The sequence below is a fragment of the Bacillus rossius genome, chromosome 10 (genome assembly GCF_032445375.1).
Source record: "Bacillus rossius redtenbacheri isolate Brsri chromosome 10, Brsri_v3, whole genome shotgun sequence".
NCBI lineage: Eukaryota > Metazoa > Arthropoda > Insecta > Phasmatodea > Bacillidae > Bacillus > Bacillus rossius.
Genome location: NC_086337.1, coordinates 52,504,431 through 52,529,071, shown reverse-complemented (window position 1 = coordinate 52,529,071; position 24,641 = coordinate 52,504,431). Strand labels below are relative to the sequence as shown.

General features: G+C 40.5%; 1 protein-coding gene across 1 annotated transcript in view; it reads right to left on the bottom strand.

The window, feature by feature from the left end:
* The window catches only part of LOC134536135 (leucine zipper putative tumor suppressor 2-like), a 221,479-nt gene that overhangs the window by 43,899 nt on the left and 152,939 nt on the right, over nt 1-24,641 (bottom strand). Inside the window, exon 4 of the mRNA XM_063375728.1 lies at nt 11,030-11,199. Coding sequence (XP_063231798.1) covers nt 11,030-11,199 — 170 coding nt within the window. The remainder of the gene's footprint in view (nt 1-11,029; nt 11,200-24,641) is intronic.

Below are 24,641 nucleotides of genomic sequence, written 5' to 3'. Positions count from 1 at the left end.
CACTCAATTGAAACAACCATCGATTTGACTTTTTCGAGGCACATTAAACTTGAAACACTCTCATTCGTTTCCTACTTTTCCTATAATCGTCCTATCCTTAGCAGAATAACACAGATTGGAAGAAGTTAAATAGCAATAATGTATAAAAGTTATAGTTAAAATAATCTCTTCGTTAAAGTAATAAACATATTTGAATTAATGACTGCAGATAAAAGTAAATTTATCAATTAAATTGTAGATTTCATTTCACTCCTTCTTTGTATCCATACCAAATAGTGATAATTCAATAAAAATGGTTCCATTTTATTCATGAAAGTATGCAATAATTTCATCAATGTTTTGTTATGACGTTGCCACGTTAAACTATCGTCCGTAAACCGACTTTACAGACAACCTTTTTTTCTTTTTACTTTTTTTTAACGTATTTTCTTTGTTTGTTAATGGGAAATATCTTATCTCTCGTGTAGAGATACGGAACAGGAAGGAGGTGCAGCAAAGACATATTTTTACGCGTATGGCAAAAAGCTTTACGCCAATCGAATAGCCACACAGAAAAAAAAGTTAATTCTCACTTTTACGAAGTCCAATTTAAATAAAATAACTGGCTAGAAGTGACATACAGAATATAACATCTACAAATGATGTACAAAATGGCCGACACTGTAGGTAACTTGTAAATTTAGCGGGTCCGGAAGATAACGCGGTGTAAGTCAAAAACATTTTCACATTTGAGTTAGCTACGTATTATTTCACCTCAGAAACTTTCAGATTATTATTTGTTTTGGCAAACTCAAATCTACAAAAAAAAACTTTTTTTTTTTTTACCGACATCACTACGTTCCGAATACCCATAAATAGAGACCTGTAAAATACGCGATTTCAAATCCCTAAAGGATAGACTCCATGATCCTCTACGCACTCGTGCAAATTACATCTGCTGATTGGTTACCGACTCGTAACACCTGTTGGACTGGAATGATCGTGATTCGCTAATTCTTCTGTTAAAGATTTTTCATTTGGCCCAGAGTCCTTCAGATAAACTGTGGCCCAATCACTGAAGCAAAATAATGTCAAAAGTATTTGGACTCTATCCTATCGCGAAATGAATCCGCGAATTTTACAGGTCTCTACCCATAAATTATGCTATTAAATAACGCAGAATAGCTTAGCCAATACAAGGGCTCATTAAGATGCGGGAACAGATTAATATATATAATCTGTATTTTTAAAAAAAAAAAAAAATACGGAACCGGGTGTACACAGACGGAATGTAATTGAGATGACGGGTTGGCGGTGCCTTGCTGGTCAGAAGAGTTAATAACAGCAATCTGCGAGGGTGTCATTTAAGCCCTCCTTTTTTTTTTTCGTTTTTTGTTCCTGAAAAGGACGCGACTCTCCCCCCCCCCCCCCCCCCCAACACACCTACATCGGCAGCACACTCAGGTGGGAGGAGGCGACCATCTGCTTCTGACATCGCACGCGTTTGTCTAAAGGGGCGGGTTGTACTAAATCAGCGTGCCATTATGATTTCGATTTTGTTTTTCTGTCCATGATTTAAATTGAATTCAACACAAAACTAGAGACCTGAAAAATTCGCGGGTTCATTTCGTGTTATGCTAAAATTAAAATAATTATACATTAGTGCTGCTTCTGTCATTGGTTCACTGTTAATCTGGAGGACTGAGGGCCAATTAGAGACCGTCACTCATAGAAGTGTCGAATCACAGGCCACCCAGTCGAGACGACTCACAAGTCAGCAGCCGATGAACAGTTGGCATTTGCCCGAGTGTGTAGAGGATATTGGAGTCTATCCTGGAGGTCATCGAACCCGCGAATTTTTCCGGTCTCTACACATAACCATTGATTTTTTCCTTTCCAATTGTTTGTTTGATGGTTTAAAAAAAGAAAAAAAAAACTTAAAAGGGACCATCCCACGTTCGTAACAATACGAATGTATCAGCAAACGGCTCACGACACGTGAATCGCAGATAAGACGGTTACTATCAGCATGGCCCCCACATTCGATTACGGGCCCTGGACCCTGGATCCTGAACGGAAAAGGAGGGGGGGGGACAATTTTACAGTCACGTGCTACATTATAATTGCATGGTTATTTCCTACCAACACTATTTTTAGAATGTTATTTAACCTTGAAAATACAAGGTAAAAAATTATGGTCACTATTTTATAAGTCCAAACTAAGCTTTATTTATAAAAAATATTTTACTTTAAAATAACCACAGCGAGTAAGTATATTTTATTTCACACACACTGAGATAAAAATGAAAATAGTTACAATAAAATAAAATTAGGATCTATTGTAAATCATGGACACTGGCTACAGAGAGAGGGGGGGGGGGGAAGTCATTGAACCCGGGCAATGTCCCAGTACTTACCTTATTCGTAGCCAAATTATACCATTCCAACGCCATATCTGGGAGAGCCATCTCATTAGTCGATGAAACAAAAAATATATATACACATTCACCAAGCACATAGCCAAAAAAAAAGAGCAAAGTCAGTGAATTTTAAATAATGAATTACTAGAGACAGGAAAAATTCGCGAATTCATTTCGCGATAGGCTAAAATACAAATCGTTATACCTCAGTGCTGCCTCTGCTATTGGCTCACAACTCACCTGGATGACTCTGGGCCAATGAGAAACGCCCGACCAAAGCTTTATCGAATCACAGGCTGCTACACGTTGGGACACCTCCACAAGACAGCAGCCAATCAGAGGGTGGCATTTGACCGAGTGTACGTAGAATTATGGAGTTAATCCTACAGGTCATTGAACCCGCGAATTTTTCCGGTCCCTATGAATTACTTGACTGGAATTCTTAATTTTTTTTTTGTTAAGTCGTAATGATGGAAGGAGTAAAGTACAACACAACCACTAGCGTCATGCCGATGTGCGTGGGCTACTCTCCGTCCGCATTCCTGAGCGCTGGTCCGACAGGCGTAGACGCGGTGACGTGGAGGGAAAAATTAAGGGGCGTGGAGTGGGGCGGGGTGAAGGAATGGGCCAAGCCAGACGAAAACGCACCGTCTATTACCAGCAGTCCCGTGATTACTCGCCCCAAAGGAGTTACCGTCTGGTAGCCCGGAGCACGCATCTCACCCCCCCCCCCCCCACAAACCAGAAGCCCCCCAGCAGGGGTCCCAGCCACAAACCATCCCTTTTTGGAAGGGTGGCTCCCAGACCTTTAATTAACTGGCTCCCCCCCCCCCCCCCCCCACACAAACACACACACATCACGCAACCCTTGAGTTTCCCTTCCACGCCCATACCCCATCGCATGCATGCCTCTTCGATTAATCACACGTGGAAATAATTTAAAGAATTTTTATATAGCAAGCGGTCGTAACCTGAACGCACAACCCTCCTCCACACCTTGGTGTTTCGTGGGCACAAAACATACTCTACCTCGAAATGCTGTACGGAATTTTTTTGTTTTATTTGTTCGATAGGTATTTACTTCGTACGGTTTAAATTTTCAAGTGGCCTCCTAACCACTTTTGATTCCGGCTTATTACCCCCCCCCCCCCTCCCCTTAATTTGAGTCGTACCGAGGAATTGGGATCGCTGCGAGAGTTAGCCCTATATCCTATATTTTTTAAAGTAATTTTAAATTAATTACGCTAGGAAATTAATTTCCATGAATTAGCATATGTAATAAAACATACAACTTTATACTTGATGTAAGCTTTTGGACACACGCCATTGCTAGGCACATGTATGTCTGTAGAAGAAAACTACAAAAAAACACAAAAGACATAACACAAATTAATTAAGCAAAAAAATTGCTGTTGTCAACAGAATAAAAACACCACATAATATTCCATAACAGGAATATGGTCAACAAACAAAGGGAAAAAAAAATAAAATGGACTAACAGAACGAAAAAAAAAGCCATTAATGATGACAGCACAAAAAAGAAAATAATATACAACTTTATAATAGTGTACATATCCTTTAAAACTTAATAATTTATAGCCATTTAACATGTGCTGAAACTATGCAGTATTAATTTTTTTAATGAATTCTAACAAGGTGGGCATTATTTTAACAGAATTACTTGTCAAAAATCAGGTCCAAGCAGGGGTTAAGTATTTTTTCCCCAGTCTTTTTCGTTTCTATTGGATATAATTATATAGTTTAACCATTCGCTCTGCAAATCGAATAATTCTATAGTCGACGTAGCTGCACCGGCAGCGAATTCTAGTGGCGGGTAAGAAACTACGTGGGAATCGCGTTCAGAAAAGTAGTGATTGATATTGAATACTGGTTCATATAGTTAAAATCATTTATTAATTGTGAATGTTACTGATAGAAAATGTGTTTTTAAATGTTTTCAAGTGTATTTATGTGATATTATGTTCCCGGATGTATAATTTATTTGTATAATGAACTATACATTTTTACATTAATTAAAATTAATCAGTTAGAATAAACAATTAATACATTTCTTGATTTTCATTACTAATAAAAATATATCTCGATTATTTTATTAAATAAAATAATTATTTTTATATACATATTCATATTAATATTAAATACTGAGTATATTTTAATTACTTTTTGTTAAAGTAAATTTATATATAGTCCAGTGTCTTAAAATAAAAATTGGTATAACTTATAATGCGCGTACATTAGTCCACGCCCTTTTTTTTTTTTTTCATGGTTGTGTAGAATAACGTTTCTAGACTATTTTGATAGTCTTACTGAGAGTATGCGGTAGAAACAGATGTTAATGGAAAACATTTAAACGGATGGCTGTAAGACGCTGTCATAAAGAACTTAACTGCGTGTTTCTGGGTGTGGCGCACAAGGTGTACGCGGTAAACTTTTTGGCATGCTACTAAACATAGTCGACTATTTAACCACTGTGCGAGAATTTAGCTTTGGACAAATTTTTACTCAGGTTTGTGCGTCTTCTGGTGTTTCTCTCCTGGAGTTTATAACCGGAAGTGGGTGTAGAAGTGGGGTGGTGGGGAGGGTACAACACACGTACGCGTCCCAAACCGTCGTCGGCAAAAAGAGGACGTCAGTCGACGGCAAACATCCGCGAGGTAGAAGTACGCCGCGCCTGGGCGGGGCTTGGTTGTGACGTAGGTACTACCGGCCAATCAACAGCCAGTATGTCCGTCCGTCCGTCCGTCATCCACCCGTCGGTCACGTGATCTGCAGCCAATCGGCTGGCCCGAAACAAAAATTCCATCCGTCCGTCAAAAGCCGCGACAAGTCAATTGTTACCGCAGTACAGGCCAGTGGTGTTTGAATAAGTCGCCCAGATGTTTTTTTTTATTTGATAATAACATTGCGGTTCTTTAAACTCATATGTCCAAACAATTGAATCACTACTCTGAATTTTTCCGAGGTAAAGCTAATACAATATGTTCGTAAACACGACATAAATAGCAAACAAACATAGATTAACATCTCCGAGAGAAAAACAAAAAAACCGTGGATTGTTGGCAGCACTTACTTGTGAAAATATGCTGACGTACGAAAGAGTGTCGGACAATTGTAATCCCGCTTTTAGACTGCAGTACAGGGTGATGATTGGCGCCCACTGTTGTCGCCATACTATCCAGCTTATAAAATTCAAAAATTTTTATTTTGTTACCGTCTTTAATTATAATAAGTATCTTTTTTTTTAAATTTTACTGTTTGCTGATTTTTTTTAGAACTATGTATAATTAAATTGGAGTCTGTCGACAGTATTATCACAGTTGAAGTAATTCTGAAAGTAAATAATAATTAACGGGGTGCCTCTCATTTCAGGTCAAGATTTTATATTTACAGTAATTAGGTACAGATAAACGTGTACACTTTTTCAATCGTTTAACTTTCACGAAATGAAAAAAATATATACAGCACAAACTTTTTGCATAATTAGCTGCCAAAATTACATTTTTAACGTTTTTGGGTTGTACAAATAAGAAGAATTAAATTTATTGCAGAACTGAAACTTTTTAGGTTTAACTGCAATACCACTGGCTACTTCAAGGAATTGTTTGAATTTATTTCAGAAAATATTAATTAATTTTACCTGGCATTTCAAAAAATTTCAAATTTTTTACGATTTTGACAGCCAAGAAACATTAAATGAGTTCTCGTGATCGAAATGCAAATCAATATCATGAAGTACCCAGGGGCATTGCAAATAAACCTAAAAAAAAATACAGTTCTGAAATAAATTAAATTCTTATTTGTACAACCCAAAAAATGTTTTTAAAAAAATGTAACTTTAGCAGCTAATTATGCAAAAAAAAGTATGCGCTGTATATGTTTTTCATTGCGCGAAAGTTAAACAATTAAAAAAGTCTAAAAGTTGATCAGTGACTAATAGAGACCGGAAAAATTCGCGGATTCATTTCGCGATATGCTGAAATACAAATAATTGTACCTTTATGCAACGTCTTCTATTGGTTCACTGTTAACCTGGAGGACTGTGGGGCCAACTATAGACCCTCAGTCAAAGAAATATCGAATCATGAGTCCCCCCAATTGAGACGCCTCACAAGTCACCAGCCAATGAACAGGTGACGTTTGCCCGAGTATGCACAGGATCGTGGAGTCTATCCTGGAGACCACTGAACCCGCGAATTTTTCCAGTCCCTAGTGATCAATATAAATATAAAATCATGACCTGAAATGGGAGGCACAGGGACTCGGCACTCGTAGAATTGGAGTCACTGCGGGGAAAGGTAAGGACTAGCCCACGAGGAGGAAGAAGAAGAAAGAGAGAGAGAGAGCGTGGTGGCAAGTCGGCGAGAGGACCCCCAACTCTACGCCTCGGTCGCCCGCGGGTATTGTGCGAGAAGCGACCTCGTCCAAGTTTCCCACGCTCCTACAGCCCCCCTCCCTCCCCATCCCACAACCAACCGCTATCTCTCTCGTGAACACGCCCATCTCACAAAACCCAGAGTGTAAGATTCCCTGCGCCACTAACGGCCCATCGCTCGTTCGCCCCGAGGCGCCACACGCAGAGAGCGGCGTGAGAGAGACAGAGAGAGAGAGAGAGAGAGAGAGATAGTGGGTCACGCCCTCGCACGAGCCCGCCAAACAAATTACCCCGGGCCTGGCTTGTGACGTCACATCCTCCTCCTCCTCCTCTTCCAAGAGGTAGGTCCTGCTTGACACCGCAGAGACTGATAACGGCGAGAGACAACTGAGGAGCTTTCGTGCCAAAACTCGACATGTCCATCACCAGTAAAAAAAAGTATGTTTCACATGTTTCGAGACCCTTTTTTTTTGCACAAAAACCCATACTTCATACTTTTAAACGACTAGGGACTGGAAAAATTCGCGGGTTCAGTGTGACCTCCAGGATAGACTCCACGATCCTGTGCATACTCGGGCAAACCTCACCTGTTCATTGGCTGGTGACTTGTGAGGCGTCTCAATTGGGGGACTCGTGATTCGATATTTCTTTGACTGAGGGTCTGTCTATAGTTGGCCCACAGTCCTCCAGGTTAACAGTGAACCAATAGCAGAAGTTGCATAAAGGTACAATTATTTGCATTTCAACATATCGCGAAATGAATCCGCGAATTTTTCCGGTCTCTATAAATGACTTGGACAGATTGGCTTTTGTATCGTCGTGAGATGGTACTGTTCTTCGCCTCAGAAAAAAGGGTCTCAAAACATGTGAAACATACATTTTTACTGGTGATGAAAACTTAGTTTTAAACTTACAGTTTTAATGTAGTAAATATCAGCACCAAACCAACATTTAATGTAACGATTAGGAAAAGTATTAGTGTCACTTTTCTAAAAAAAAAGTTATTATCACTTAATTTTAGCTATGAAAGAAATAATATTGGAGGTACCGGGACAACACAAAGCTTGAATTCTCGGGTAATAATCCGAACCGAGTATTGTAATGATGCAGTTGTTGATATACAATTACAAATATCTGTAAGTTTTCATGAACATTATTGTTCCATTTAAAAAATAAAAAAAATACCGTGTGACGCACGATAACAACAGCGATGCTAGCGCAGCTATGACTGTTTGAATGGGAAGCCTTCTTTTCACAGACGTGAGAGCCAAAACCCGACGTTCCCCGAAGTTCATTGTTTTTTTTTTCCCGTATCTTTAATGCAGCTATCCTAACCAAATAAAACGTCCACAATGTTTTAAAGTATTTATAATGTAGCTAACCTAACCTAATTGACCATTGGTATCCTTTTATCAACACCACCGTATCTATTTACAATGAACCAAAAAAAAAAAACCGAAGATGCACGATCGGACGTTTGGCTCTCTCGTCTGTGAAAAAAAGGTTTTCCCTGTTCGAATGGCCGGTGTGTGTGTGTGGGTGGCAGGGAAAGGGAGGTTGGGTGGTGGGGAGTGTGGCAGGAGGGGCAGAGAGGAACGAGGGTGTCAATATTTATTTGGTTCGAGGGGGCGTGGCCTCCGGCGACCCAGTTCCAGAGTCTCCCGGTCGGCGGAGACCAAACCTTGGGCGGAGACCGCCTGTATTCCCTCTCTCGCCAGCAGCGCGCCAGTTCAGTTCACACAGTGCGCGGGCGGTCTCCGGCTCGTCCGAAACAAACCGCACTCAGTCGAATATATTTCCCACGCGATGCGTCACTGCAGTTACGTGGTGACCTGGTTGGTTGTCAAATCGTTTCTCGATAAATTTACAAACAAATACCCGTTGTTATTATACGAAATCTTTTCCTGGTCGTCACTCGTTATAAATAGAGACCGGAAAAATTCGCGAATTCATTTCGCGATAGGCTAAAACACAAATAGTTATACCCCAGTGTTGTCTCTGCTATTGGCTCACAACTCACTTGGATGACTCTGGGCCAATGAGAAACACCCGACCAAAGCTTTATCGAATCACAGGCTGCTACGGTGGGACGTCTCACAAGACAGCAGCCAATGAGTGGGTGGCATTTGACCGAGTGTACGTAGAACTGTGGAGTTCATCCTAGAGGTCATTGAACCCGCGAATTTTTCCGGTCCCTAGTTATAAAAAGTATTAAACACAGGCAAGAGTGCCTTAGGCACCAAAGAGTGCCAAAAATAGCAACGTTGCTAACACTGGGAACGCTGTCTACACTGGAAAATACTGCCAACCACTGACACAACGGCAACACTGGAAAAACTGGCCAAATTTGAAACTCTGGCAAACAGCCAACAACAACACTGCTAGCTCTGACAACACTGCAACAGAAGCAACACTACCAACAATGGCAACACTGCCTCCGACACACTTTTTTTTAAAATATAATCTTCCTCCTTCATCCCCCCTCCCCATCTTCAAACTGGACCCCGGGAATCTCTTGAAGGACCTTGTGGATGGTCGTAGGGCGAATGCAGGCAGACAAGCGGTGTCAAGACACTCGAGCGAGATGGTAGGAGTCATTTTTGCAGGCTCGATGATTTTCGGCCATTTTGATTACGTGAACGAAACTGTTATACGTGATGAAACTAGCGCTGCAAGTACCAACAGGGTGTTTTGCGCCAAGTCGCAGGAAATTTCGATGTTACTTGTCGCAATTTGATTCAATGCTGGCATTCGGCGTGCAGGGTTCTGGGTTCGATTTGGTGCAAACTTGTATCGTCTGAAATTGGTCTGAATATTAGGTCAACGGAAAAAAAGGCAATTAAAGACATATATATAAAATACCAAGTCCATAAAATATATAACAAGTATAAATAAAATATAATACACTGTAAGTAGGGACTGGAAAAATTCGTGGTTTCTATGACCTCTAGGATAGACTCCACGATCCTCTATGCGCGCGGGAACATTACACCAGCCTCATTGGCTACTGACTCGTGACACCTGCTAAACTGGGATGATTGTGATTCCGTACTTCTTGCGTTGAGTGTCATTCATTTGCTCACAGTCCTCAAGGCAAACTGTGATTCCAGTCACTGAAGCGGCAATAAGTTACACGCACTTGGATTCTAGCCTATCGCGAAATGAAACCGCGAATTTTAAACGGTCTCTAACTATACGTCAATACAGAAATGTATATGAAAATATAATAAGTGTATAAAGGGAGGGATAAATTGGATCGTTACTGATGAAAAATTACCAACGAACCAAACGTTTTTTTTATAATTAGAGACTGGAAAAAAATTCGCGGGGATTAAGTGACATCCAGGATAGACTCAACGATCCTATGCATACTCGGGCAAACGTCGCCTGTTCATTGGCTGCTGACTCGTGAAGCGTCTCAACTGGGTGCCTCGTGATTCGGCACTTCTTTGACTGCGGGTTTCCAATTGGCCAAGAGTTTTCCAGATCAACAGCGAACCAATAATATAAACAACACAGAGGTATAATTATTTGAATTTTAGCATATCACGTTGTACATTGTTCAAGCCGCGAATATTTCTGGTCTCTAATAACATACGATTAATATGTTATAGAACATAGACATCTAATTTATAATCATTACTAGCTAATGCCCGGCATGCGTTACAATGCCTCAATTTTGTAATTGGTTTGAAGTAGGTACACATGTACAATCTCGCTATCTCTCTTATATATATATATATATATATATATATATAATTTTACTCTAAATCAATAAAATTATTTTTAAAAATTTACGTTTTCACCAATCTACATTTAGGCCTATATTTATATTTTTACCTGTCACATGAGTATAAGTAGGGGCCGGCATTTTTCGCGAATAAATCTGAAGGCCTATTAAACTGCAACAAGGTATACGCGCACCAGCGGTTTCTTCCTTGTGATTGGCGGCCGTCTGCGAGAGAAGTAGTTGCCTTATTTGACCGAGCCACTCAGGACGCAATTGCTTCCGCAATGAATTACTGTGATTGGCGTTTTAACAATCGACATGTACCTGGAAGAAACTCACCCCATCACGAAACACAGAAGGTGCCACATTGTAACTATATAACTATAACTAGTCTCGGAATCTTTTCGCGAGATATGCATGGCCCTAGGTATAAGGTATTGGAATGCAACTGAAAGCAATTGGCGTGGACATGGCGCACAAGGAGGAGAAGGGGGGAGGGGGGCTGACCTTGGCGAGCACGCCGCTGAAGGGCGTGATCTTGGGCGGCGTGTGGTCCGCGCCCTGGCCGCTGGAGGCGCTGCCGACACCGCTGGAGGGCGTGGCGCCCAGGTCGCAGGGCGAGTCGTCCGAGAAGAGCGTCTCGTGGCCGCTGTCCACGCGCGCCGCCTCGCCGGGATCTGCCGGCAAGCCAGGGTCAGCTCGCCCCCGTCCTGTCCTGACCCGCATGCACCCCCACCCTTACCCCTACCCCTCAACCCCCTCCACCACTCAACCTCCCCCCTTACCCCTGACCCTCTACCACTCATCCCCTCAACCTCCCCCCCTTACCCCTGACCCTCTACCACTCATCCCCTCAACCTCCCCCCCTTACCCCTGACCCTCTACCACTCATCCCCTCAACCTCCCCCCCTTACCCCTGACCCTCTACCACTCATCCCCTCAACCTCCCCCCTTACCTCTGACCCTCTACCACTCATCCCCTCAACCTCCCCACTGACCCTCTACCACTCATCCCCTCAACCTCCCCCCCTTATCACTGACCCTCTACCACTCATCCCCTCAACATACCCCCTTACCACTGACCCTCTACCACTCATCCCCTCAACCTCCCCCCTTACCACTGACCCTCTACCACTCATCCCCTCAACCTCCCCCCTTACCCCCTACCACTCATCCCCTCAACCTCCCCCCCTTACCCCTGACCCTCTACCACTCATCCCCTCAACCTCCCCCCTTATCACTGACCCTCTACCACTCATCCCCTCAACATACCCCCTTACCACTGACCCTCTACCACTCATCCCCTCAACCTCCCCCCCTTATCACTGACCCTCTACCACTCATCCCCTCAACATACCCCCTTACCACTAACCCTCTACCACTCATCCCCTCAACCTCCCCCCTTACCACTGACCCTCTACCACTCATCCCCTCAACCTCCCCCCTTACCCCCTACCACTCATCCCCTCAACCTCCCCCCCTTACCCCTGACCCTCTACCACTCATCCCCTAAACCTCCCCCCCTTACCCCTGACCCTCTACCACTCATCCCCTCAACCTCCCCCCTTACCCCTGACCCTCTACCACTCATCCCCTCAACCTCCCCCCCTTACCCCTGACCCTCTACCACTCATCCCCTCAACCTCCCCCCCTTACCACTGACCCTCTACCACTCATCCCCTCAACATACCCCCTTACCACTAACCCTCTACCACTCAACCCCCCTTACCACTAGCCCTCTACCACTCAACCCTCTCTTACCTCTAACCCTCCACCCTTCAACCCCCCTAACCCTAACCCTCAACCTCCCCCTTTTCCCCTGACCCTTTACCACTTAACCTCACCCCTTTTCCCCTGACCCTCTACCACTCAACCCCCTACCCCTAACCCTCTACCACTCAACCCCTATACCCCTCCTTCTCAACCACCCCGGCCCCGCGGGGACACGACTCAACAGTAGCATTCTAGAGACCTGTAAAATTCGCGATTACAAATCCCTAAAGGATAAACTCCATGATCCTCAACGCACTCGTGCTAATTACACCTGTTGACTGGAATGATCGTGATTCGCTAATTCTTCTGTTAAAGATATTTCATTGGCCCAGAGTACCTTCAGATAAACTGTGCCCCAATCACTGAAGCAAAATAATGTCAAAAGTATTTGGACTCTATCCTATCGCGAAATGAATCCGCGAATTTTACAGGTCTCTAAGCATTACGTACACTGTCACATTCAGCTGATTGCAACAACGCCACGTGCGTCACTCCGAAAAAGCACGTGAAGTGGTTCCACACTAAAATACATATTTTTTTTAAACATTTTTTTACATACATATTTACAATTCCCCATTCGTCTTCCATGATATTAAAAAAATTACTCCTTACCACAAGGTCTTGCCTTCCCCCACCCCTCCTTCCCCATCTTACCCCCCCCCCCCCTTTTGCAAACTATCATACGGGCGCCCTTGGCCATTAGATAAGAAATTTATGGTTTAATTTCTAAAACCAATTTAGGTTTTTTAAAACATAATTTTATTTGTGCGTCGTATGGTTTCTACTTTCATAACTTTTCTTCATTCATAAAAAAAAACCTGTGAATTATGAAGCAAACAAAAATTGTTAGTGACGTACTTAAACATTTCAACAAAAAAGGCACATTTTTAATGACTCATGATGCACTTATACAATAAAATTATTAGTAAGCATTTATAAAACTGAAAAATGTGACGTCATTAATGAAAAAGAAACACATAAAGTTTTACAAATATAATTTGCAAAATTAAACTAATTGTTCACAATTCATTTAGTTCATACTTTCTGGTACAAAATTCGTGATGGATAAATTATATTGATTTTTTTATACAATAAAAGGTATCATCTGAGTTAAGTTTTGTCAAGTTTTTGATTGATTTCATGTTTTTAGTACATTTAGGTGCTAAACGGTGTTGTGTGTTTTTACTGCCATGCTTTGCTTTGTTATTTCGGTGTTATAGCAATTCACCATATAATTTTGTCCCTAATCATCACACATCAGTAGTAACCATAGTATTATATGACGGAGAAAAGAAGATAAAGGTGCAATGTATGTCCATACATAGAGAGCTTTCAAGAAATTGTGCTGGTTTTTTTCGTGACTAAAAATTATTCTGAATACACGCGTTTTTTTTGTTTTTTGTTTGCTATTTTCCCTCTTCAAGTAACACTGTGTTAAAAAAACAAAAGTCGGGACAGAACTAATAATCGCATCAGCGCATCCTTAAAATTTTTCATTTAATAGTGAAAACAGACACCACTCGGATATCTTGAGTAGTTTCCAAATCGCGTTGATTCTTCTGAAGCTCTGCACCGTATGTGTGCTCGTGTATGCGGGGCTCTTAACGATTTCGCTGTCCTACAAGCCATGCTAGAAACCCCATTTTCTTGTCACTACTATCATTGAATATATATAACTTATAGAAGTCGCGAGGGGATAGGATTTATTATTCCAATTTTCGGATCCAAAACTGAGGTAGTTGTTAGCTCCGCCGCTAGACAGCTCTTCTTTCCACAAGAGGGTACTCGTAGTTACCAGCTTCCACGCCAGAGCGCTGTAGCGTCGCTTTTTTCAAGGTCGTGCGCGTAATTCTCTGTTTCACTCTATCGAGAGGCGGTGCCTTTTGTTGAAATCCGAGCGCTTAGATACCGGCGGGCGCAACTGAATTGGAGGAGTACGGCCACCGAAAAAAAAAAAAAAAAAAAGTGCGGTTAAAAGATGCCAACATCAAAAATTAAGTTTTAATAATAAGAAAACTACAGAAATTTCTTAAAGCGTATCAGATTGGAATGTACAGTATAGTGTACATTCCCACTGACATTCGTAGTTCAGAATTTATAAAATGTTGTGTTAACGGAGTGGCGCATTGAGTAAAATGGCAAAACATAATTTGGAATAATTCTTGACAACGTTGAATGATTTTGGTAGCTATGAAACAACTATGGCTGCGATGACTGTTCAAACACGTGCACGTGTTGTTATTAGTAACTGAAACTAATGGTATGATGTCATACTTTGTGGCTATGCAGTTTATAATTTTTTTAACATAAGATGAAGCATTTTTACATAATTTTTTGGTTGTTTCGTAATTCAAAATAAATAATCTTAAACGTTATATGGTGAATATTCCCAGTAGCGAATGACCACAAAAAAAATCAATTTTGCCAACATAGATCTGAAAAGTTAACGATTTACTATGTTAAGTTGCTTATAAATAACGCACATTTCCCGGATCTCCAAAGAAAATAAGAGTGTTTGTTATAGCATTGAGTTCCCACTCTTTTTAATTTCCTTGCTTTGAGGTTAGATACACAAGTTAAGCCCGGGCTACATTCGCAATAGCAAGCAAACAGCACAGAAGTTCAACATACACTATTAGATATGAGCTGCCACATTGGCAAATAGCACGCGCACAGAAAAATAGCACAGGATCGGCGCACAGAAAGTTCATTAACTTTTAACTTTTAGGTTATTTTCTGTGCGCGACCATGGTGGTAGCCAATCAGCAAACAGTTTAAGTACTACTCGAGTGGGCTTATAAAAGAACAATTGTCACGAAAGTATTGGTGCTCTTGACTTGAGTAGTTTGTTATTGTTTTCAAACACGCGATAACATAAAAATGGAAGGCACATTTGATAGCTTTTTGATAGCTGTAATAGAAAGTAAAAATATTTTGTATGACAGGGGATCCGCAGGATACAAAAATGAAGAAGCTAAATTAAATGCTTGGAAGTCTGTGTCTGAATGTGTTAAAGAAGCCGGATTTGAAATAAACAGTGATATATATTTTTGAATGCTCATTGTGTTTTGTACGTAAACTTTGAAATATTTAAAATATTTCTGGGTTTAACGAAAACCGTACCACAATAACAACACACGAATCTAAACAAACGTCACGTATGCCAACTTCAGTGACCAAAATTGTGAACGGGAGTTTTACATTTAAAAAACTTTTTTGAATGCTTCCGGTATTATTTTGTGTTGTGTTGTGCGTGAATGTAGCATCAAGCTCTGTGCTATCTCTGTGCGTGTGTGCTATCTGTGTGCTGTTTGCGTGCTATTGCGAATGTATCCCGGCCTTTATGCTCGTAAAAACGATGCGCAAGTATTTTGAATACAAATATATTTTCTTTTAATAACCGAAAGGTAAATATTATTTCCATGAAATATAATACAATTCTTTAAACACAGACAACATATAAGAGCTATTTTTTGTTTATTATTCCACTTGGCGTGATAAATATTATATTTTAAAAACTGTTTGTGGATTTTTAATATAAAATAAATATTTATTTATGACATCAATTTAAGTTGTTCAAAAAATTCACTTTGGTATGAATTAAACCAAATTCATGTTATCCAGGGCACAAAATTAGAAACTACCAAAAAAGATTATTTACATTGCTGTTTTGTGTAAATCTGTGCACGGACTTAGTAAGTGACATATTTATAATTCCTCATTTTAGCAACCCATTTTAACCATTTTAAACCATTAATTAGCAGGAAACATGTATGAATAATCTATTTAAATTTGCATTTGAACAGTGAATATTATTTTGCAATAATAAATATTTTTATCATCGTATATTACTGATGAAAAGTTTGTATTTCCATCTAATCAGAAGTATTATGACACAGTTAATTAAATTGCTTTACAAGTTTTTATTCACACGAAAATCATTAAAAATTGGTTGGGAAGTTATACAAATATACAAAAACAAATAATTATACATACAATTTTATTATCTTAGTGGATTAAAATTAATAGTGTCCCAGTGACTACTGCGAAGAAAAAAGTCTTGCGAAAGGTTTCCTCGTAATTGAAATTCGTCAAAAAAAACTATCTCTCATTTTTGGTGATATTTCTGACAAGTGTGGTACGATGAAATTTGAGACTGGCAAATGAATGTTGTGAAGCAATAAACAAAATATCACATTCGTGAACTACAAATGCATAATTGTTTTTATTTTATAATAAAAGTGTATCTAATAACCCGTGGCTTTGCTCACGTAATTTCCGGGCATTGCTGATATTCTACCATTTTAAGAAAATATGTATTAATTTCAAAGATTTTTGAAGAATTATACAGAAAGAACTGTCAAGTATAGAATATATTTAATAAATAAAAATATTTTTACGACTTATTTTTAATTGGTTTAGCGTAAGTCTATTTTAACTTTTATTTAAAATTAAGTACCTACCTTATTTTCTATCTCCCGGTTTAGTGACTTTGAGAATATATTTTTCCTTGATGAAATCTTAACTCTTTTCCATCTGACGAAGAAGCCAATTAAAAAATAAACTAAGACTCGCGCACTCATTGTATGTTAAGACTGCCATCGTTTTAAATTACTGTAATTTTTTTTAGTTATAGTCGTGCTTAGTATAATAACATAATATGCCTTATTACGCATACATTTCAGTATTCATGAAACCAATGCATTTTTATTTGAAATGTAGAGCAGTTACCAAATTTCTTATCTCGCATATTGATCTTTTGGTATGGCTAGTATTACTTAAACTAAATTTTTGAATTTTCACTGATGCACTGTTTTCCCTTTTCTATGTGATTTAGAAAATATAGCAATATACGTAAACCAATTAAACCAAAATCATCCTGAATTTTTATTACCGAAAAAAGTTAATTACAAAAAATTTAATGTGCGTATTTTAATATTGAATTTATATATATCTTGCCAATACTGATTTAGTGGGTTACATTTTTTTTTATTTTTAAAAATAATATTTACCCCTTGTACTACTTAATAGATAACGTTGAATAAGAGAAGGTTGTTTAAGGTATGTTGATTTTCCTTGCCAATATCTAAAAGTAAATTTGTACAAACGCGAAATATAGTTTAAATAAGTATTTTACTTTTAAAATAAAACCATATTTTGAACGTAACACTGACTATTGGCCCAATACAAAGTTTTAATAGCTAATTTTCACTTCACTCGTGTACAGAATCCCATCATTCAGTGATTTCCGTGGCTAGCTTCTTTTGGGATTTCATCATTCTCAAACGACGGTAAGAGAAGCTCCTCTTCAAGGTCGCCTAACGAGCTGATAAGACCTGCCGGGTAATTTGAAACGTTGGTCTGGGATTTTCATTTGGGGGGGGGGGGGGTGAAGGATGATGTCACGTCTGGGCTGGTTAACCTAGTTCTGCCAAATACCGCCAGGGGCGTATACGGCCGATACCCAGCGATGAAAGCGATCGCAGCGGCGGAGCTTGGAACTACAACAATTCTTCTAAGAAACCGGACAGAAAATTTAACCTGGGCTCGCGACTTCTATACATTATATATATTCAATGCTACTATAGTCTACCTCACTCTTAGATTGCAGCTCAGAGTAAATGTCGACAAGGAATTTTATTAAAGTTCCGCCCCAATCTTGTTAAAATTCATTGAACAGTTGATAAAATAAAGTTTCCCTTTGTCTTTGCGAACTTTGGTTATCGCCATCAGCCACAGATGGCAGCACCGCGGTTACACATTTCCGTTCCATGCGACTTCCGTTTAATTCACGAAAATTACTCCTGCCGAATGCCGTATACCGAGAGCTAAGATGTTTGCACATTAAAATTTTTTAAACATCACTGCAATGCAAATATAATCTGTGATTCAAAGAACGCTAGTTTTTAGCTGTAGCCTACACAACAAATGCCATTACATCTACAATAAAATTTAAATGATAATATCAAAAAGACTTAGATATATTTTCTCATTCGAGATGAGGCTATGGAACACTCTCAAGGCGAAGGGATCTCTAAAAAGATCGTAGCGGTCTCCTACCCGCTTGGATAACTGCTCAATTCTCATGAATTATGAGCGATGCCCGGGTGTTGAGATCGAACAAAAGACCCTCGCCACACAAAATAAAATAAAACACCCCCAACTTTAGAGAGTAAAAAATTGCAAAGAAAGGTTTAAATATTAAATTTATAACACAAAAATTAATCATCAGAAAATGTTAATATACAAGTTAACGTATATTATTATTATTAGCACATCGTTATGAGTTACGTTCGTTTGCGTGTGATCTGTCGATGCGCAGTGATTTTAAAGACCCCTACTTAAGGGGCCCGCCTCGTCAGGGGTGTATGTGTGTCGGTGAGGCGGGATGATAAGCGCGACGCTCGCTGGTGCTTCTAGCGCGGTGTCGCCTCTGAACTGGCGCGCAGTCTTCTCGTCGGCACAGGATAACTGTGAAATTTGAGCGGTGACCGTAACATTGTATGACCGAGAAATGAAGATAAAGGTGTTATGCAAGCCCCTTAAGTGCTCTCAAGAATCTGTACTGATTGTTTTATGCCTAAAAATTACTTTGAAAACACGCGTTTTAGGCATTTTAACGCTTCTAAAAATAGTTTAAAATTAATCCGAAATTAAAAGTAGTTTTCGGGCCTCAGTGAACTCTTAAATGCTTTTAGTAAGCAGGCCCCACTCGGATATCTTGAGTAGTTTTTGAAATCGCGTTGTTTTTCCCTGAAGCTCTGCACACCGTATGTGTGCCCGGGTAGGCGGGCCCCTTAAGGCATCCCAAACTTCGTCCCAAGACAGCGCGCGCCTACAGTACACACGCGACGCCGCCACGTGGGTAGGTTCTGGACGTTTCCTTCGTTTGCCGGGAGTGACGCGAGGTGGCAACCCTGCCTGTTACATTACCCCCACCCCCCTCCCCACTCCCAAAACACGGGCTGACTGTCACGGCGACACAGTGTAACGACAAAGCCGCCGACCCGACAGCCCCTTGGACACGCCGGCAGCTGCAGCTGCAGCTGCGGGACCGAGTGACGCGGACAGCTACGAGGAGGGGGCGAGTGTGGTGGTACAGTCGGCGTCGCGCATAATTGGCAGAGGCAAGATCACACGGCGAATGTGCGAGTATACCTACGCAACACATCGCCAAAACACCGAAATGGAAAGTCAATAATAAACGCCCTTGAGATGGGGTGAATTCACATCAATTTATTACACTCACTGAAGTTATTAAAATATACAATCCAATTCATTAATAATTAGTTTCGATTTTTATCCACCTAAAACCTAAAAAAATTATCTTCGAAGTAAAAAAAAATAACACTTTTTTTTTTGTTTCTACTCACGATTTTTCAAAGTAAATAAAAGCAGTCTGTTGCTGATACCATACAATCAAGGGTAAAGGCCTATAGAGAAACATAACACGAAAATGTACACGCGAAATTTTAAAATTGCATATTTTTTTTATTATTGTTGAAATGTTTTGATTGGAGAATTTTTGTTTAGCTTATTCTAATCAATGTATGTAGTAGTATTGTTTAATGTATAGGTACACATTTGAAATGTCCTTACCACGAATTGTTGAAGCAGTTGATCAATGCAATTGTGCTTGGCATGCATCGAGATTATATATATAGGCACCTATTAAGAGAATAATATACGGAAATTGTAACTGTGGCAGTCTTGCCCGATAATTAATTTCTGCTGCAGTACAGTCGCTGTGGTAGTATATGTTTTCTTAAAGAAATAAGGCCAATCCCACATGAACCCAACAATCATTGTAAGCACCACTCCATTTACCCCCAAACTCCCCCCCCCCCCCCAAAAAAAAAAACACATACACACACTTGCTTGGCCAGATGGGGTCTAGCCTACATATTAAAAAACCAAAAACAGAATGATAATAACCTTCTTTAAAAAGTAGCAAACAACAACAAGATAATGTATGTTTGTTTACGTGGCTTTTGTTTTTATATCTTTTCTTTTGTGCAAAAACAAATATTAAAAGTTACAAAAAAATATATAATTTCCAATATAAATATAATGTTTAACTTTTCTTGAAAAAAGGAACCAGGTACATAAGTTTATTTATTAATATATAACAAAATATGTATTTTTATAATTAAAGGCTATGAATACAAGGAAAAATAATTCAAACAAAATCTGTCATCAATCATCCAGTATCTAAAAATTAAATAATTGAAATAATGATTAATACCAAATTCAAACTTATTTGATATATAATTTTAGGATAAAGTTCAGTTATTTTAAGAACTAAAAGTATTTTCTCTGAAACCAATGTTGCCATCACAAAAACAACCAACATTCGTTAGAACAATAAGTGTGGAAAGTGCAGAGAAAAGAAAAAAGGTGCAACAAGAAAAAGACTAACTTTATGAGCACCCATAAAAAAAATCTAACTATTTTTCTTAACAGGTGTATCACACAAGGTAAATTCACAGACAAACTCCATCATACTACGAGAAAGCTGCATTAAATACAACTATCATTACAAGAGAGTAGAAAATCAGACTGAAAAATTGCTGGCCATATTAGAGAAATAAATAAACACTACCATACTCATCTCTCAAGTACCTCCATCCCTTTGCAAACCCTCTTCCCCTTGTGAATGTATTGTCGGTGTCCTGGATATCTCTCTCTCTCTCTCTCTCTCTCTCTCTTCGCTGTCCCTAATCTTCTCAAAACACGAGAATTAAACCCTAAAATCCCTTCCCATTCCCTCCTATTGCCCCTAGATCCTCTAGGAATTCTGAACGTCGGAGAGGCAACAAAATCCTTCCAGCATATTCTTCACTATTCTGCGAGGCGTGGCTTCCGCTTTTCTTCTTTTTCTTTCCGCTCCCGACCTGTCCGGTTTATTTATTTATTTATTTATTTATCGTCTTTATTGGTGGCGAAGTTAAGGCGTCACGCCTTTTCTTACACTTAAACACTTTTCTGCAATAAAATCATATAGTGGAATATTAAAAATTAAGCATGATACCTATAAGATGTTGACTAAATATTAAGAGAACAACTTTAAATTTTAATTTAATGTTCAAATATTAACTCCTACAAAAGATTCAACCTTCACTAATTTAAAGTAATTAAAAAAAATAAGCATAGACATAAATAAAAAGGAGAGTAATTAAACATACAGCAAATAGCATCAAAACCGGGGGAAAAAATAGGTGCTACTACATTAAAACCAGTCACTCGCACATTCACACACAGATTCAAGCAGTAGGGTAGCGTCGAAGTGGTCATGGTAAGCAGTTGTTACAAAGATGTTTTTTCAGCCTGTACTTAAAGGAAGCTAGATTTTTTGTTTGCCTTGTACCCCTGAAGGGTTTTTTTTTTTGTTCAACTCTCTCCTCCAGTCTATGGTTGCTCTGAACGATTGCTGTTTTTGCAGCACACAAGCAGTACTCTATGACTCTTTCATGACGACACATGTTTTGTTTTCCTCCAATCTAAATCTCAGGTAAAGGTCCCTCAACTGTGTTTGGGTGCAGAGACGTAAAAACTAAGTTGATCAAGTCTCGTGACCTTGCACGCAGTCACAGATTCATTAGGGGTCGTCCATTTATCACGTGATGTTTTTTTTTTTAGAAAATTTTTAACCCCCCCCCCCTCCCCCCTAGTGATTTGTGGTGAGGTTTTAGACTAACCCCCTCCCCCCCTTCCCAATAAATAACGTGTATTTTTTTGGTACAAAATATTTTTAAAAACTTCAGAATATTATCCTTAAATATAGGTATAATCTAATTTAATTCTGGAAAATTAAGCACAGATTGTATGTTCGGCGCCAAAATCACAGTCTTTATACTGGCCCAGACTGGCAAGCCGAGCCGGGCGGGGATATTGTTGCCAGGCTACGGCGAGTCAAGGTCACGCGTCGCTTTTCGGTTTAGTAGAAATCGCGCGGAAAAAATAAATACACGTGATATTTCTCTACAACCCCCCCCCCTTTTTTTTCCCTTGTGATAATTCGTGATTTTTCCCGAAACCCCCCCCCCCCTCCCCCTTTTCGAGCCCCACGTGATTAACGGTCGATCCCTTAGATGAAATTTCAGTTCGGCTATCCGAGGGGGAAAAAAAGTCGTCAAGAAAAGGCAACACGTGGCCGCCACTCCTGAGGGCCAGCGCAAGGATGCTACAGAGGTGTTCCGAAAGCAGAGCAGCGCCCTGGCGGTCCGGTCGCGAACTGCAGATGGTTATCTTAATAATTCCCGGTTGTCCCGCAGCGCCCGGACACCAGCCAAGAAGGACGGGCCGACGCGCTATCAGATCCGCGAGGCGGCTTTCGGATTCCTTAGCACGAAGCGGCGGCGGCGGGGTTCGAATCCGGTCTTTGAAAGCGGCTGCAATTTCGCGCGGGTCCTCTCGCGCCCATTACCCCTTAATTGCCCGGCCGAATGCAAATCGGCGGCCTCCAGGCCCGAGTCCGTTCAATTTTTCTTCTCTTTTCACAAACTCCTTCCCGTCCCATCCAACACCAAGACCCCCATTCTCTAGGTTTCCTTTTAGTTTCTTTCCTTCTCACCCGCGATCAATTTTGGACAATGTTGCAGAATTTCATCATGAATTTCCAATCAACCCGATTTACACCAATAAGCGCACGACTTGCATCGGACCGAGAGATCCGCAACTTCCAAATACGGGCGCGGTTGAAACGAGGCAGGTTTTACGGTAGCTTCAGAAACACATCCCCTCCCCCCCCCCTTTTTTTCTTTCTTTCTCGCCCATCCAGGCACTTTTGGCAAGTGTGTGTGTGCACCGCCGCGCCGCCAGAAATCTAACTCCCTCCCTCCCCCAAAGGTGGTACAAATCCTGTTCGCAGCACACCTCGCGCGGAGTTCAAACTCATTTGCACGTTGCACAAGGATGATGTATCGGGACTCGGGACGGGGTCCTTGTACTCTCGTCTGGAATACGTAACACCGCGTAGCAGGGGCCGGGGGGCTAAGGGCCCCGTCTACCCGGGCACACACGCGGTGCGCAGAACTTCAAGAAAAACAACGCGATTTCAAAACTACTCGAGTTATCCGAGTGGGGTCTGATCACGAAGAGCATTCAAGAGTTCGCTGAGGGCTGAATAGTACTTTTTATTTCGGATTAAGTTTTTAATCTATATTTTTAGAAGAGTTAAAATAGCTAAAACGCATGTTGTTTTTTTCAGAGTAATTTTTAGGCGTTAAACAACAGTACATATTCTTGAAAGCAATTAAGGGATTTGCATCGCACCTTTATCATAATTTCTCCGCCATATAATGTTACAGTCACCGCTCAAGTTTCACAGTTGCCCCGTGCACACAGCGTAAATTATGTACCTAAACAGTGATTATATGTTATATTCATATAAAACACATGTTTACGAATCAACGAGTACGTTCCGCAAACGTTTAACATTTGCGCAGTAATCGCAAAAGCAGCGTAAATAACTGTGACGTAGGACTATAGACACGTACGACCGTGCTCTGAAATGTTCCGAAACGAAAACCGGTCACAGTTCTTACAAGTTAGAATAAGGAAAGCAAGAAAAAAAAGTGTAATTCGTCGTTGCAGCTGTGTGTACATCTCTGCCAGGTGCAAAGCTCACACACGCCACACGCAGATTCAATCACGAATCGGGGCGACGCATCGGGAAGACAAATATAGCCTCGTGAATCTGAAGGACTCCTGGTCAGGACATCTCGAATTATGGCTTCCCGTGGTTTCTCGATTTTACTCCGCGCGAATCCCGTGGCTTATTTGTTTTTACTACAGGCCATTCTGATTCCTTCTCCCACGCTGTTAGCAAATCGCAGTGAATTCACCGACTCTTCAAACGAAGAAATAACCTATGGAATAAACGAAAAAGTTGTCCGTGGTTCAAGAAAACTGAATCCTCGCAGAAACTACTCCGGATCCAGCCTTGGGAGTCCTGTGTACATTTCCAAACAAGGAAAACACGAAGGAGAGTGGTTTTGTTGTAGATTAATTTTTTTTTAATTTCTACTAGCCTCAAATGTGAATTTTGAGAGTTTAGTCGAAAAGAAGCTAACTCGAGAGTCCATACATAAACGAAGATATCCGATGACGGCTCGGTCCTACGTCCGGCGAAGTGGCTAAGCGAAGAAGTGGCGAAGTGGCGAAGATGGCGAAATGGCGAGTGGCGAAGCGACGAAGATGGCGAGTGGCGAAGTGGCGAGTGGCGAAGCGACGAAGTGGCGAAGCGGCGAGTGGCGAAGCGACGAAGTGTCGAAGTTGCGAAGTGGCGAGTGGCGAAGAGGCGAAGAGACGAAGCGGCGAGTGGAAGTGGCGAAGTGGCGAATTG